This window comes from Pelodiscus sinensis, chromosome 23 (assembly GCF_052426305.1).
Source record: "Pelodiscus sinensis isolate ZL-2025 chromosome 23, ASM5242630v1, whole genome shotgun sequence".
In the NCBI taxonomy this organism is placed as follows: domain Eukaryota; kingdom Metazoa; phylum Chordata; order Testudines; family Trionychidae; genus Pelodiscus; species Pelodiscus sinensis.
Window position 1 is genome coordinate 17,893,248 of NC_143074.1, and position 14,722 is coordinate 17,907,969.

Sequence of the window (14,722 nt, forward strand, 5' to 3'; positions counted from 1 at the left end):
AGAGGTCAGAGAACTTACTGCCTTTGCCTGGACTGTGCGGGAAAGGAGAGAGAAGCGAGGGGTGGGGGGCGGGGACCAGCCAGATGTCTGTCGGTCAAACACCAAAAATCAGAAATGGATTGTGAGCCAGATCTGGAACATGGAATTCACTTTGACTTCATTGGGGCCCCTGCATGAAGAGGGAAACTCACTTCTGAAATGGGCTAGCAAGAGGACGAGGCAGGGCCTACTCTGGTTTCAATGGGACTATGACAGCTTTCTGCTCAGGGATGAATCTTCACTCGATAAGCATCTAACAGAACTTGGCCCTGTATCACAGAGGACAGCTTCAAATGCTGGATTATGGTAGCACGGCAGGTTCAAACCGGAGGAGAATCCAGGCTGTGCGCGCACACACACAACACCACTGCCTGGTATTTATAAAGCACTTCCCCCCCATAGACTGCAAAGCACTTTTCACAGGTGGTAGGTAACATTCACCCCAAGTCAGAGATGGGGACTGAACCAATGAGATTACGTGATCTGTCTGCTAGCAGGCCGCTTGCAGAGCTGGGTATAAAATCCAAGTCTCCAATGCCCCAGTCTTGTGTAGCCATGTTGCCTGCTCCTGTATGCATATAAATTCTTGAACAGGCATGTGTGAAACACACACACACACACACACACACACACACACACACACACACAGGCTAAACACACACACACACACACACGTGCGCCAAATAAAAACAAGGAGTCCTGGGGCACTTTAAAAGACTAATGTATTAGGGCATAAGCTTTCATGGGCAGCAGCACACAGTGGCTACGTCTAGACTGGCATGATTTTTCACAAATGCTTTTAACGGAAAAGTTTTTCCGTTCAAAGCATTTGCGGAAAAGAGCGTCTAGATTGGCACGGACGCTTTTGCGTAAAAGCACTTTTTGTGGCAAAGCGTCCGTGCCAATCTAGACGCGCTTTTGCGCAAAAAAGCCCCGATTGCCATTTTAGCCATTGGGGCTTTTTTTGTGCAGAAAACAGCACTGTGCTGTCTACACTGTCCCTCTTGCTCAAATGATTTGCGCAAGAGAGCTTTTGCCCGAACGGGAGCAGCATAGTATTTGCGCAAGAACACTGAGAATCTTACATGAGATCGACTGTGTTCTTGCGCAAATTCAAGAGGCCAGTGTAGACAGATGGCAAGTTTTTCCTTGCGGAAAAGCTTGCCAGTCTAGATGCAGCGTGTGTGTTTGTGATGATGATGTGATTCTTTGAAAGAATGCACATACAAGACCAGGCAGTGTAGCACACAAGACTGGGGCGTGGGAGACCTACCCAGCTCTGCAACTGGCCTTCCTGGAGAACTTGGACAGGTCATATGTCACCTCGTTGGCTCAGTCCCCATCTCTGAATTGGGAACAATGGTATCTACCGTCTATGTAAAATAGGGATGCCAACAGGCAGTCAGTCAAACTGTTGTCTGGTAAAGCAGTGGTCCCCAACACGGTGCCCCCAGGCGCTATGGCGCCCACGGGGCCATCTGTTTGTGCCCGCCAAGTGCTCAGGGCTGGCCTGGCCCCGAGCACGTGGTGCACGGTAAGCGCTGGCCTCAGGAGTGCCGCGGATTGGCCGCCCCTGCTCTGGACACGCGGCGCATGGGGGGAGCGCCGGCTCCAGGCGTGCGGTGCTTGGGGGAGGCGCCGGCCCTGAGTGCGCGGCCCTTGGGGGCACTGGCCCCGGGCACACAGCCCTTGGAGGGGGCACCGGCCCCGGGCGCGGGGCTATGGGGGGGCCCCGTCCTGCTCCGCCCTCTGGCGCCCGGCGGACGAATGGCCACGCCCCCTGGCGCCCGGCAACCTTAAATGGTTGGGAACCACTGCGGTAAAGCATCATCCTTAATAGGTGATGCTTACTGGGTAATGATTAACTGCTACCTGGGAGCAGCCCCCTCCCCACCTGCAGCCCAGCGATAGGCAGAGGATTGCTCCAGCCCTGCCAGGCTCCCCACATGGAACTGCCAGCTCCCTGGGAGCCTGCAGCCCTCACACAGGGGCTAGCACGGGAAGCCGTGGCAGCAGCAGCCCCTGCGTGGGGGGAGGCCAGGAACCGCAGCCAGCCTGGAGCTGCCCCTGCCTGTGGTGGGGGCTGCTCTACCCTGACCCCAGAAGGTAGGGGGGCGGGGCGCTGCAGCCCCACTAGAACAGCCTCCCTGCCCACACCCCTTTTCATCGTAAACGGTTAAACATAGTGTCAGCCCTGTCTTTACCTGTTTAACCAATTAAACGGGATTTTACACCCCTAGCTCCCTAAAGCTTATGCCCTTACTAAATGTGTTCGTCTTTAAGGTGCCACAGGACTTCTTGTTGTTATTGCTGAAGCAGACTAGCACGGTTACCCTTCTGAAACTGGCCAAATTATTTCCTTGTTGTAAATCTGTCACCGTGTCTTTATACAGCACCTAAGTTCCAATCCAAGCTCCGTGGCTCATCACAACTGAAACTACACAGACACAAGCAATGAATTTCTTAAGCAGGATGAAGCATAAGCTGAGAGGAGCAAAGATTAAAGCAACGGTGTTTAGACTGTTACCTCCAAGTTGATAAAAATAGATTCCATCTCTTGTGGCGTCAGTACCAGCTTTAATGGATTCATGTAGTTCTGTAAGAGGGAAATGGAAAACGTATTGAAATAAATGAGCCGATGCAATACAGTTTTTTCTTTTTTAAGCTAAAATTGTTGCAGTGGTTGAATTTTCCAGAGGGGTGATGGGCATCTTGGTGACTTGCCAAGAGATAAGACTAAGATGTTTGTTAGAATGTAAGAACGGTCATGCTGGGTCAGACCAAAGGTCCCTCTAGCCCAGTATCCTGTCATCTGACAGTGGCCAATACCAGATGCCTCAGAGGGAGGGAACATAACAGGTAATCATCACATGATCCCTCTTCTGTCATCCATCTCCAGACAAACAGAGGCTAGGGACACCATTCCTACCCATCCTGGCTAATAGCCATTGATGGACCTAACCTCCATGAATATATCCAGCTTTTTTTTGAACCCTGTTCAAGTCCTAGTCTTCACCACATCCTCTGGCAAGGAGTTCCACAGGTTGCCTGTGCGCTGAGTGAAGAAAAACTTCCTCTGGTTTGTTTTAAACCTGCTGCCTATTAATTTCATTTGGTAACCCTAGTTCTTATATCGTGGGAATAAGGCAATAACTTTTTCTTATTCACTTTTTCCATGCCAGTCATGATTTTATAGGCCTGTATCATATCCCCTCCTCACTCACAGCAAGGACAAGGATCATGCAACCTAGCTGTGATCTGTAACAGCTCTGTGGGGACAGGACGGGGCTTTCTGGGATTGGGATGCATAAATGCCATGTATGGTGGTCAGCTTGTCAAGAACACAAACAAGATTCCACTTGAACTAAAAGCCAGGCTGCAAGTCAGGCAGTCCACAGTGAAAAGCTCAGGCATTCAGGACCAAAGGAAGCTTTGAGCTATAATACAGTTAATTTAAATCAACTGCACACTCCTGCTCTGTGGACTAAGCTAGCGTTTCTCAAACTCGGGAGTCCTGATGCAAAAAAGGGATTGCAAGTCTACTGCAGGGGGGATCACGGTATTGCCATCCTCATCTATGTGCTGCCTTCAGAGCTGGAGAGCAGCGGCTGCTGGCTAGGCGCCCAGCTCCAAAGGTGGCCTCATCACCACCAGCAACATAGAAGTAAGGAGTGTAGCCACTTGACCACTTGAATTGGGGGAGTTGTTAATGCCTGGAATATTTTCCAAAGGTGTCTCCAATCTGGGCAAATGAATGGGGGGTGGGGAGGGAGTGTTCTTTTTGTTGTTGCTGAGAACTTGCTAATTTCTTCACAAAGTTATCATCGGTTGCAATGGTGCATAGCGGTGGTTCCCAACCTTTTCAAGTTTATGGATCCCTTTTTAAACTATTCAAATTTCATGGAACCCTTCCCTGGGATGGGAAGGAAAGGGAAGGGAAAAAAAGAAAAGAAAAGAAAAGAAAAGAAAAGAAAAGAAAAGAAAAGAAAAGAAAAGAAAAGAAAAGAAAAGAAAAGAAAAGAAAAGAAAAGAAAAGAAAAGAAAAGAAAAGAAAAGAAAAGAAAAGAAAGGTTTGGGCCCACTGCGATGGGCATGATCCAAACAGTTAAATCTTTTCACAGACCCCCTGCAGTACCATCATGGATCACTCAGGGTCTGCGGACCACAGGTTGGGAACCGCTGGTGTACAGCACTGATTAGTGGAAAAACTTCCAATCAGCTTGAATTTTTGCCTTTGAAGAATGACTCCATTGGAGGTACTTTTCTGAACCAATGGGTATGCATTGGAAAGTCTGAATTCTCCATAGCGACAGAACAGACAAAGTATAGCTCCTTACAGGACCTTAGCCCCACAGCAAAAAATCTACGCTGATAGCTGTCATGGCTCATACAAGGCAATAATTTACCTCTTCCTCTAGGGCCAGGGATGGCGACAAACTTAACTGGCCCTGCGCAATGTGGGGGTCTTGTCTCTGGAGACCACCAAAGCGGTGGGGTCTCGGAGGAAGGGGGTGGATCTAGAGGCAGCCAGTACTCAGCTCTGGCTTGACCATGCCATGCAAGGCAAGGCTCCAGGAGTGATTGAAAGGTCCCAAGGTTCCAGCACAGGCCCTTTTAAATGGCCTGGCCCCAGGACAACTATCCCCTTTACCCCTCTGCTCTGCCCTGCCCTCCCATCGGCAGCCCTGCTCTGGGCTGAAACACAAGGTTAATCATTGTTTTCAAAAAACAAGTAATGTGTACAACACTAATATGAACATCAAAGCCTTTCTTTTTAAAAGTCAGGAATCTCGTTCAATTGAACAGGTCTCTTTCCCAGCTTCTTTGCAAGAAAGGCAAACATTTTTAAAGGGCATAGAAAAAAAAAGCAGAAATGATAGCTGGATTGTATTTTAATTCTACTTATCTATAATCACTGAAGGGGGAAATAATACCCGAACTCTAGTAGGAAGCATTGGCTCAAAAGAGAAAATGCAACCAGAATTTATGAAAACCAATTAAAACCCGTGAATGCATGCAGGGAAACGTTGCTTTTAATCCAATTAGTTTCAATGACAAGGCAACACAGCTTCTGCAATTTAAGAACTGCCTGGAATAAATAGGTTCTTTCAAATTATTTAGTAGTGATCAAAGAGTGATAAGAAATCTACAAAAGCTAGTCTTATCTGGAAATTGTGCCTAAGTCCCATCAGAATTGATGCCTTTGACTACTCAGGTTGGAGTGGGGGGAGGCTGGGGTGAATAGCCTTCTGAAATAACAGAATGGTTTTTAGTACATTTTAAATACTTAGTGATCAGACAAAAGAGATTCCTTTTTTCTCCACATTATGGTACCCAGAATGGGTTTATGTTTAAATGTCTCCGTCCTGCCTTCTTTCACAACCACCTTGTACTATGGAGGTCCAGTAGCAAGAACGAATCCAGCAAGAATAACGTAAGATCAAATGCAACCTGAAGCTGCTGACATGAAACCAAGCGAAAGAAAAAAAAACCAAAAACGCCAGCTCTCACCTTTTCTATGTCTTCGAGTGTTTTGTAATATTTGGCCTCGGTTTCCTGAATTTCTAGCAAACAGCAATTTCTTTTGTCATCTTCTGTCATTCCCATTTTCTAGAGAAATAAACAATGCATGCTTGAATGTCCTTCGAGTTTTTCAACCTGCTTGCTTACAGTGGTTCTTTAATGTGTCATTCAGTGATCACAAACTCCCCAACAACACAAGCTCTGTTAGCCAGAAGCTCATTTGTGAAAGGGCTCCATTTCTGCCTGCAAAATGGGTAAAATCCTGGTTCCACTGAAGTGAATGATACAATTCCCATTGGGTTTAATTCCACTCTTTGCGTTTACAGGTTGAACCTCTCTAGTCCGGCACTTTTTGGTCCAGCAACATCCATGGTCCGGCATGATTTTAGTTAGCCAGCTGTCCGCTTATGGTGGGTGGGGTCAAGTTTCCTGCACACACACCCCTTATCCTCACTACCCCAGGCTGGGACCACAGCAGGGAGTAACTGTGCAGCCCCTGTCTGGGGCCAAGAGGGGAGCCCCAGAGCTGGCAGCTGGGACCCAGGCAACATCAGAATCATAGAATTATAGAGAACGACAACCGGAAGAGATCTCGAGAGATCATCAAATCCACTCCCATCCTCGCGGCAGGACCAAACTCTGTCTAGATCATCCCTAACAAACGTCTGTCTAACCTGCTCTTCAATATCTCCAGTGATGGAGATTCCACAACCTCCCTCGGCAATTTATTCCTGTGCTTAACCCCCTGACAGTTAGGAAGTTTTTTCTAATGTCCAGTCTAAATCTCCCTTGCTGCAACGTAAGCCCATTACTTCTTGTCCTGTCATCAGAGGCCAAGGAGAACAATTTTCCCCCTTCCTCCCTGTGACACCCTTTTGGATACCTGAAAACCGCTATCATGTCCCCTCTCAGTCTCCTCTTTTCCAAACTAAACAAGCCCAGTTCTTTCAGCCTTCCCTCCTAGGTTATGTTCTCTAGATCTTTCATCACTCTTGTTGCTCTTCTCTGGACCTTCTCCAATTTCTCCACACCTTATCTGTGGATAAGGGGCGGAGGCTGGGACCATCATCACAGCCCCTGGGCTGTGGTTGACCTCCCGCGATCTGACAGATGCTCTAGTTCAGCACTAGTTAGGTTCTGAGGGTGACTAGAGAGGATCAACCTGTACTGTAGAATTTACAAAGAGGACTATAACTGAAAGATACTGGTGCAAAGAAAAAGTCTCTTTTACCTCCCTCCTTCCCTCCTCTCCCTTCCTTGAAGTTCAGAAGTGCTCTATTGCAGTGTTTCTTAAACTTTTTGAGACCATGGAACACCAAACAATAATATTTTTTATGTGGAACCTATGAACATTTTATATAAAGAAAAACTGGTGTCAGACCAAAAAAAAAAAAAAAGACAAAAACAAAGACGAGGCCACGGCACACCTGCGAGATGTTCACAGAACACCAGTGTTCCATGGAACATAGTTTAAGAAAGAGTGCTCTATTGGGATTTAGGTGGTACACGGGTCTTGTATGGCTCCTCTGCCAAAGTTGCCAACTCCCATGAATTTATCCCAACTTTTATAACATTTGGTGCTTTTCTTAAAGTCCCAGCTCTTAGAGTCATGTGATTATCTGAGAATCACAGTGTTCCTTTTGCTAGAAAAATAAGATTCTAGCCCCCGAGGCTGCATAGAAAAGCTAGAAAACGTGACCCCTTAAATGCTCAAAAAACAGAAGGCAAATACAAATAACCCAAATATATTTTTAATATCATGATTTTTAGCACAATCTCAATTTGTGCATGGGACTCTGAGGCATGATTTTGGAATGCTTGGGGTTAAAATATACTAAATCTGAAATTAGGGAAAATTACTGCTCATTGTACAACCCACATGAAAAAGTTTAAGACAGTATGTTGGCCAAACAGAAACCAAACTCTTGGGTCACTGTCTCTTACTTACCTGCATATATCTAATCTGAAGCATGCAGAAATATAAGCAAAACCAATTAACATTACATATTTGGTATTACAAGTTACCTTTTTTTTAATATCCAGCATTTTTCCCCTCAACATTTTGACAGAAGTACAGGTTGCTACCATCAAAATAAACAACTTTATATTTTAGATAACTAGAAGGAACGGAAGCCAGGAATTAAGAAAACATTGAGGACCAGATTTTCAGCATGTAAGAGAATCTGTGTAGTTTCCTTAATCAGTCACTGACCCTCAATGTCTGAATAAAGTTTGAAAATATTAACAAGGACATAATTATGGATTTACAAACATAAGGCTAGAAGGAACCTTTAGATCAGTTAGTCTGACCTCCCAGAGAACACCGATCAGACCAGAGAATCACCAGTTATCACCTTCCAGTTACCCAGTAACTTTTATCCGGCTACAGCACCTCTTCCAGAAATGCAACCAGTCTTGATGCGAAGATTTCAAAAGACAGAGAATCCACCTTTCCCCTTGGTAGTTTGCTCCCATGTTTACTCACCCTCGCTGTTACAAACGTGGGTCTTAGTTCTAAATACATGCTGGGAACTCATCTGGTTTTAACTTCCAGCCATTGGTTCTTATCATGCTTCTTCTCTGCTAGATTAAAGAGCCCTTTCGTTACCAGTATTTTCCTCCCCATTATCAAATCATGCGGTGATCTTCTTTGGGATAAACCAAACAGACCGAATTTCTTGGGTACCTCTACACTAGTGTTTCTTATGCTTTTTAAGACTGAGGAACACCAAACATTTTTTTGTTGAGCAAAAAAAAAAAGGTCGGGGGAAAGGTTGCCTGCCCCTTTAAGGGCAGCCATTTTGAATTCTGTTGTTCTCCGCAGTTTAAGGAACACGGCTCTACACTATATCTGGGATCCAGGCTACAAGAGCGGCTGTTTTTAGCATGCTGAATATAGCAGCGTAGACGCCGCTGTGGAATAGCACCAGCCCCTGCCCTGCCAGGCTCTTGCCTCATCACACTGTTCTCCAAGACAGACCAAGCTGCGTCTCCACAGCTGTTTGTAGCAGGCTGGCTCAGCTGGGAGCTAGCGTGTGTCTGCACAGGCTGGGATTCAGAGCCCTCACTCAGGGTATGTCTAGACTACATGGCTCTGGCGACAGAGCCATGTAGATCAGTTTAGTAGACATACCCAAATGAAGCGGCAATTTAAACAATCTCCGCTTCATTTAAGTTTAAATGGCTGCCATGCTGTGCCGATCAGCTGTTTGGACGCTCCGCGGTCGACATCAAAGGCATTTGTCGACCTCCCCAGTAAACCTCATCCCACGAGGCATAACGGGGAGGTAGACAAATACCTTTGATGTCGATGGCGGAGTGTCCTGACTACAGCGCTGTGATGCCAAACAGCTGATCGACACAGCACAGCAGCTATTTAAACTTAAATAAAGTGGTGATTATTTAAATTGCCGCTTCATTTGGGTATGTCTACTAAACTAATCTACATGGCTCTGGCGACAGAGCCATGTAGTCTAGCCATACCCTCACAGTGCAAACACCACCTAAGACATCCAGTGCATTGCATTTGGGGCTAGCATGCAATTAGCAAACCCTGGCTTGTCCACAGCTACACATAGGCTGGAATTTCTGGCAAGTTCAGCACTCCCTGCTGGAGCTGGGCTTTCCAAAGCACTCAGCACATCGAGCATCGGCCGGGCCGGATTATGAAAGGGGCTTTAGGGGCTGCAGCCCAGGGCCCCAAGCAAAGGGGGGTCCCTAAGCCCAGGGCCCTGGAATGGTGCCACTAAAGCCCCTGCTTTGTGCACTGCCATTCTCCCCACCACATCCGTAGCTAGGTGCGTCACTGCTAGGGGCACTCCCCTGCAGGTTCCACCCCTGCTGCTCCCATTGGCTGAGAATTGTAGCCAATGGGAGAGGAGCAGGTGGTGCACAGGTGCATGTGGAGCCACCTGATCCCTCCCCAGCCTGCTCTTGTGCCCTAACTCCCACCCAGATCCCCCACTCCCATGCCCACTCCTGTACCCCGTGTCTCACCCTCACCCTGACCCTACACCCCATCTCTCTCCCCACCCTGCTCCTGCACCTTACCTCCCACCCAGGCCCCACTGCCCCACCTCCAACCTGCTCCCTGACAGCCCCGTCCTGCTCACTGAACCCCACATTTTAGCCCCAGCCCAGAGCACATGGGGTCCCACAAAATCTCCTAGCCCCGGGCCCCCATTAGAGTTGACCCGGCCCTGAACATGGGGGACTTTTTTTTTTTTTTTTTGAATTTCTGGTCTCAGTGGTGGATGCAGAGCAGCCTCTATCATGCAGGGCGGCATCCAGTGGGACCTTACAGCAAGAGGAAACAGTACGCCATCCCCCTTCAAAATGTCCTTTCAAGCAAGAGCCTCCTTCCCACAGGCCCCCTTCAATTCGATGGGTTTGAAGGAAAATCCAGACCACCAGTTGCTTCAGACACTTGCACAGTGCCTCCCAGGGAGCGACTGAAGGGGCACGTTCATGCTGCTCCCGAGAGCAAGCTCGGCAACCTTTGGCGAGCAGGGCTAAGAACTGCCATGGAGACACTGCTGCGGTGTAGCAGCTTGGGCTGGCGAGCCCAGTCCTCCAGCCCCTGCCCCGCCAGGCTCGAGAGCCCGCACTACGATGGTGGCACGGCCGTTTTGACAGCACTAGCGCAAGCCCCACTCCCGCAAGCCTGTGGACGTGCTCTGGGGAACTGGAAATCAGCCGAAGTGAGAGCGCATCTCCTCTTGAATGGGGGCAACATACACAAGACAGGGGCTGACAGACCTGCCGGGAATCTGGGCGGAGCGGGGGTGGGGAGACCTATTCTGCTTCCCTGGAAGGGGTGGGGCTTTGGGTGGAAGGGGTGTGGCTGGGGGAGCCCGCCTTCAGCACTGCCCAAACCACATCATGCCCTTCCCCCGCCAGCCCTCAATGCTGCCTGGAGTGGGCTGCGAGGCACTCCGGTGGCAATTTAAAAGGTCTGGGGCTCCGGGCACCACTGCTGCCCCTTCCCCTCTCCCTCTCCCCCATCCTGCACAGGCCCTGCATCTTGCTTCTTCACATTGTCTTCCAGATGATGGTGACAGACCAAGATCTCAAGATAGCAAAGAGGCGCACAAGCGAGGCGCAGCTAAGCCTCATAAATCAGGCATGAGAAAAACAAACCAGCATGAAGCTGTTAGAGCCAACACGGCGCTGAACCTTTAAAACAGGCCTGATTCTGAGCATCTGCAAAGACCACCTCCCTGAAAGTTCTTGGAAAGCTACACCAATAAATCTCACACTTGTTACTAGGGATCTGTATGTTTAACTGGTTAACCTTTAGCTTGATCGGTGAGGTTTACTGGTTAACGTTGACTGGTGGGGGCTGCTCCAGCTCCGCAGGCGATCCACCATGGACGGGGGCTGCTCCGGTTGTCTGAAGCAGCCCCTGGCCATTGGTTAACCACTTAACCAATTAAACAGAATTTTACATCCCTACTTGTTACCTCCATTTAAAACCAAATAAACCTCTAATGGGACCAGAATCCTTCCTGGGAATGACAACATGCATGGAAGTATGCCTTTAACTTGCTTTTTTGATTGACATCTTCATATTTTACCAGCATGCATTAACTTGAAAGCCTTCAGCAGTTATTTCGAAGATACCAAGGGAAGGGAAATGGTTTATTGGATTTTTCAATCACAGTCTCAAGCTTTTATTAATCAGCCATTAATAACAATATTCAGGACAGCACAACAAAATCTGAGGTTGTAAATATGAAATCGGCAAAATCGGCTATTGAAACCATGGTGAACTAACCCCAGGCTTTTAGGAGAAGGTTGCTGTTCATAGTTTGCTTCCAGAGTCCTGGGACAAGTGGGTAAGTTTTCTTTCATTTTAAGCTTGCTTGCATTAGGTAATTCTACCAAAAAAGTCCCACTAAAGGCATCAGTAGAAATGCAAGTGCCAATAAATCTTGTCTGGCTGTAGGTTGCGTCTACACTTTCAGTTCGAGGTGTGATTCCCGGTGTGTGTGGCTCGCATCTCACCTAGTGCACTAAAAATAACTAGAGTTCATTGGCACAAAAAGCCCCTTATTCTGCACTCAGGACCTGACTTGGGGGTTGCTGAATCCCCCTCAAGTGACACTGACTAAGTTACAGGTGCAACTTCTCAGGGCAAGTGTCACACTGCACTTACATATTGTTTATGGAAATGTGGTTTTGAATGTGAATATGTATAGATTGCATATGCTGATGCAAATCTGGGCATGTAACATTCAAAAGCTTGTAATTGCCCAAATGTGCATATTTTATTTGTGAGCACGCATCTTTCTTGTATGTGAAGTTAGAAATATGAAGTGTCAACCTGTTTATTAAGCTAGGTCTTCTAGGGAAAGCTATAAATAGTGCTTACGGTACTTAAGGGCCCGGTGCTCAAGGCAATGATCTGTAAATAGTTTTGTTTTTCCAGTCAGCCTAAACTATGGTTGGTCCTAAAAAGACAGGTGACCATACCACCTGATGCTGGAATCCATACTGAATTTTGTATTTTTTCATGGGGGTAAGAAGAATGGAACAAAGAGTTCCCGCCCTTGGGGAAATTTTATTTCAGGGATAGGAAGCAAACAATAATTGTCTTCAGCTGGCTTCACAGAGTGCTCTCCACTACATGAAAAGACCTGGAAACAAAAGAATTCTAACAATGGGGAGAGAAGCTATTAGGCTCAGGTCAAAAAAAAAGATCCGCTTTAGCTGTGAAGAACTTTACCTGAAATAAAGACTAGGGTGATCAATTATATTTATAACAATTTATATTAGTGCATTAGGCTTAGCAGGTGTGTTTTGTTTTATTTTAGATTAGCAAGTTACTTTGAGCTGTCCGCTATCCCTTGCAATCACATAAATCCTACTTGTTATACAGGTTGGACCTCCCTGATCCAGCACTCATGGGACCTGACTGGTCCTAGATAACGGATTTTTCTGGACCAGGGGAGGTGATTTCTGGCCCCCCTGCCACTGGCTCCTTCAGCCCTGGCCTGGCCACCGACCTCCCAGACGGCTCCCTCCCTACCACTGGCCCCTGCTTCCCTGCCAGCCAGCCCCAACTCTGCATGCCGGGTTCCTGCTGTCCTGCCAGGCAGCCCTGCCACCTCTGCACACCAGGCTCCCACCACCCTTCTGGGCAACCTCGCCACTTCCAGGTGCCAACTCTCCACCAGGATTCTCTGGTCCTTTGGAACATCCATGATCTGAATGTTGCCAGACCAGAGAGTTCCAGTTTAGAGAGTTTCAACCTGTACTTAATAAAATCACTTTTGTTTTTATGATTAAATAATTGTTACCCTGGAGAAGGTGCGGGGGAGCGAGGGAGGGGGGAGAGACAGCAGCTGTGACTCTCTCTTTCGTTCACAAAGGGTGCAAACTTTCTGATCTTTCTTGTGTAAAACTTCTATAGGGTAAGAGATTTATCTGGGCTTCTGCTCCCATTGGGGTTGTGCATCAGGGTGCTGTGTCAAGCCTCAGAGCTGACCTGTTCTCAGTCTCTGGGAGAGGGGGTCTGTTACCACAATTCTATGCCTTTGCTGGGGGAGACCACACCTTCTGGCTCAACCAGACAGGGTGACGGGGCCTTGCTGAGGGTAGGGAGGCAGGCTCAGTGGTATGATATTCTCAAGGGGATCTCTGTGACCCAAACCATCACAGAGAGGCCTTGGGAGATTCTAATTCCGATCCCAGTTCAATTAGCAGTCTCTTCAATGAAGTCGATAGCATTACACTGAGTATAGAACTGGGGAGAGCCCCTCCCCCCCGGCACACATTCCTAGCAGCTCCACGGCAGAGCTTGCAGCCTGGGATTGCTCTGACTGCGAAGTTCCTGCCACTCCACACCTCCAAATGCCAGCAGCAGCAATCTGGGATTCGCGACTGCAGGTCTCGCGAAGGGAATTTAATGGACCGGTGAACTTGTATGTTTATCCCGCTTCCTCCCAGAGTTATGAAGCTTGTCAGCTGCTGTGTGCAGCCAGAAGACAGCAATTAGACTCTACTCAGATCCTGGGGGTGGAAGAATTTCACTTGAATCTCAAAAAACGTGGATGGGCATGTTCCAGCTATGAGTTCTCTTGCAAATTTGCATCAGAAGAAACAACAAATGTGGTGCGTCCACATGGTTAGCTGGGAAAAGAACCTCCTTGGGTGGTTCTTTTTTCATGGTACTACACACTTCAACCTCTTTAATCCGGCACCCTTGGGAAACAGGGTATGCCAGATTAAAGATCTTGTGGGGCCACGGAGCTCACCATGGAGTCTTGGCGTGAGGGGGTCTGGGGGTTGGGCTCTGTATTAGGGATGTGAATGGGTAACTGGTTAACTGGTTACCTGCTAAACATCACCCTTACCAGGTGATACTTACCTGCTGCTCCAGCCCTACTGGGCCCATCGTGGGGTGGGCCAGCATCAGGCAGCCCTGTGGGGCTGGTGAGGCAGAGAGCGGCAGCACCAGAAGACCCACGGGGCCAGAAGCAGCAGCCCCACGGGGTTGACAGAGGTGCCCGCCAGGTACCTGCTTAATCAGTTTAACTGGTTAACTGACTAAATGGGATTTTACATCTTTACTCCACGCCCCCCGCTGCTCCCAGGCACCACCCCCTGCTGCTATAGGAGTAGTGGGGAAAAGCTGCAGGGGAAGCATGTGGCTGCACTGCCGGAGAGGGAACGGCAGTGCACACAGTCACTTCCTCCTCCGTACTACAGGTGCTCCTGGATCAGGGATACCCAGAGTGCAGAGATTCATGGGGAATTGTTTGGTAGCCTGCTCCAGGAGAACACTGGACATGTTCATTCAGGGTAAAATACTGCTTTGTTCCTAGCCAACACATGGCTTCGTTCCCAGAGTAAATGTTCTAAGGGAGAAATATGCCACTGTGCAGAGTAACTCAGGCAGCATTCAAGTCAAAATAGGACTCATGTGGGATTTAAGTGGTTTGTTGGTGTCATCCCGGCCCCTCTGCATGGGGGACAATTTCATTCCCAAAAGATTCCGGACAAAGTTCGGTCTCATACAAGCAAATGGGATTGATCCAAAGCCCCCTTGAAATCAACATGAGCCTTTTCACTGATATCCCTCGGCCCTTAGCGCCTAGAGCCCTATTAAAATTCCGAACCATGTGTTGCTTTCAGCTAAGACTTTCAAAACTCACTA

The 14,722-nt window shown here is 48.0% G+C and overlaps 1 protein-coding gene across 3 annotated transcripts in view; it reads right to left on the reverse strand.

The window, feature by feature from the left end:
• Positions 1–14,722, reverse strand: part of VAV2 (vav guanine nucleotide exchange factor 2) — a 412,625-nt gene that overhangs the window by 68,316 nt on the left and 329,587 nt on the right. For all 3 annotated transcript variants that reach the window (XM_089772904.1, XM_075905174.2, XM_075905173.2), the window contains 2 exons: positions 5,551–5,649; positions 2,567–2,635 (listed from right to left, as the gene is read on the reverse strand). In XM_089772904.1, the coding sequence (XP_089629030.1) occupies positions 2,567–2,635; positions 5,551–5,649 (168 nt within the window). The remainder of the gene's footprint in view (positions 1–2,566; positions 2,636–5,550; positions 5,650–14,722) is intronic.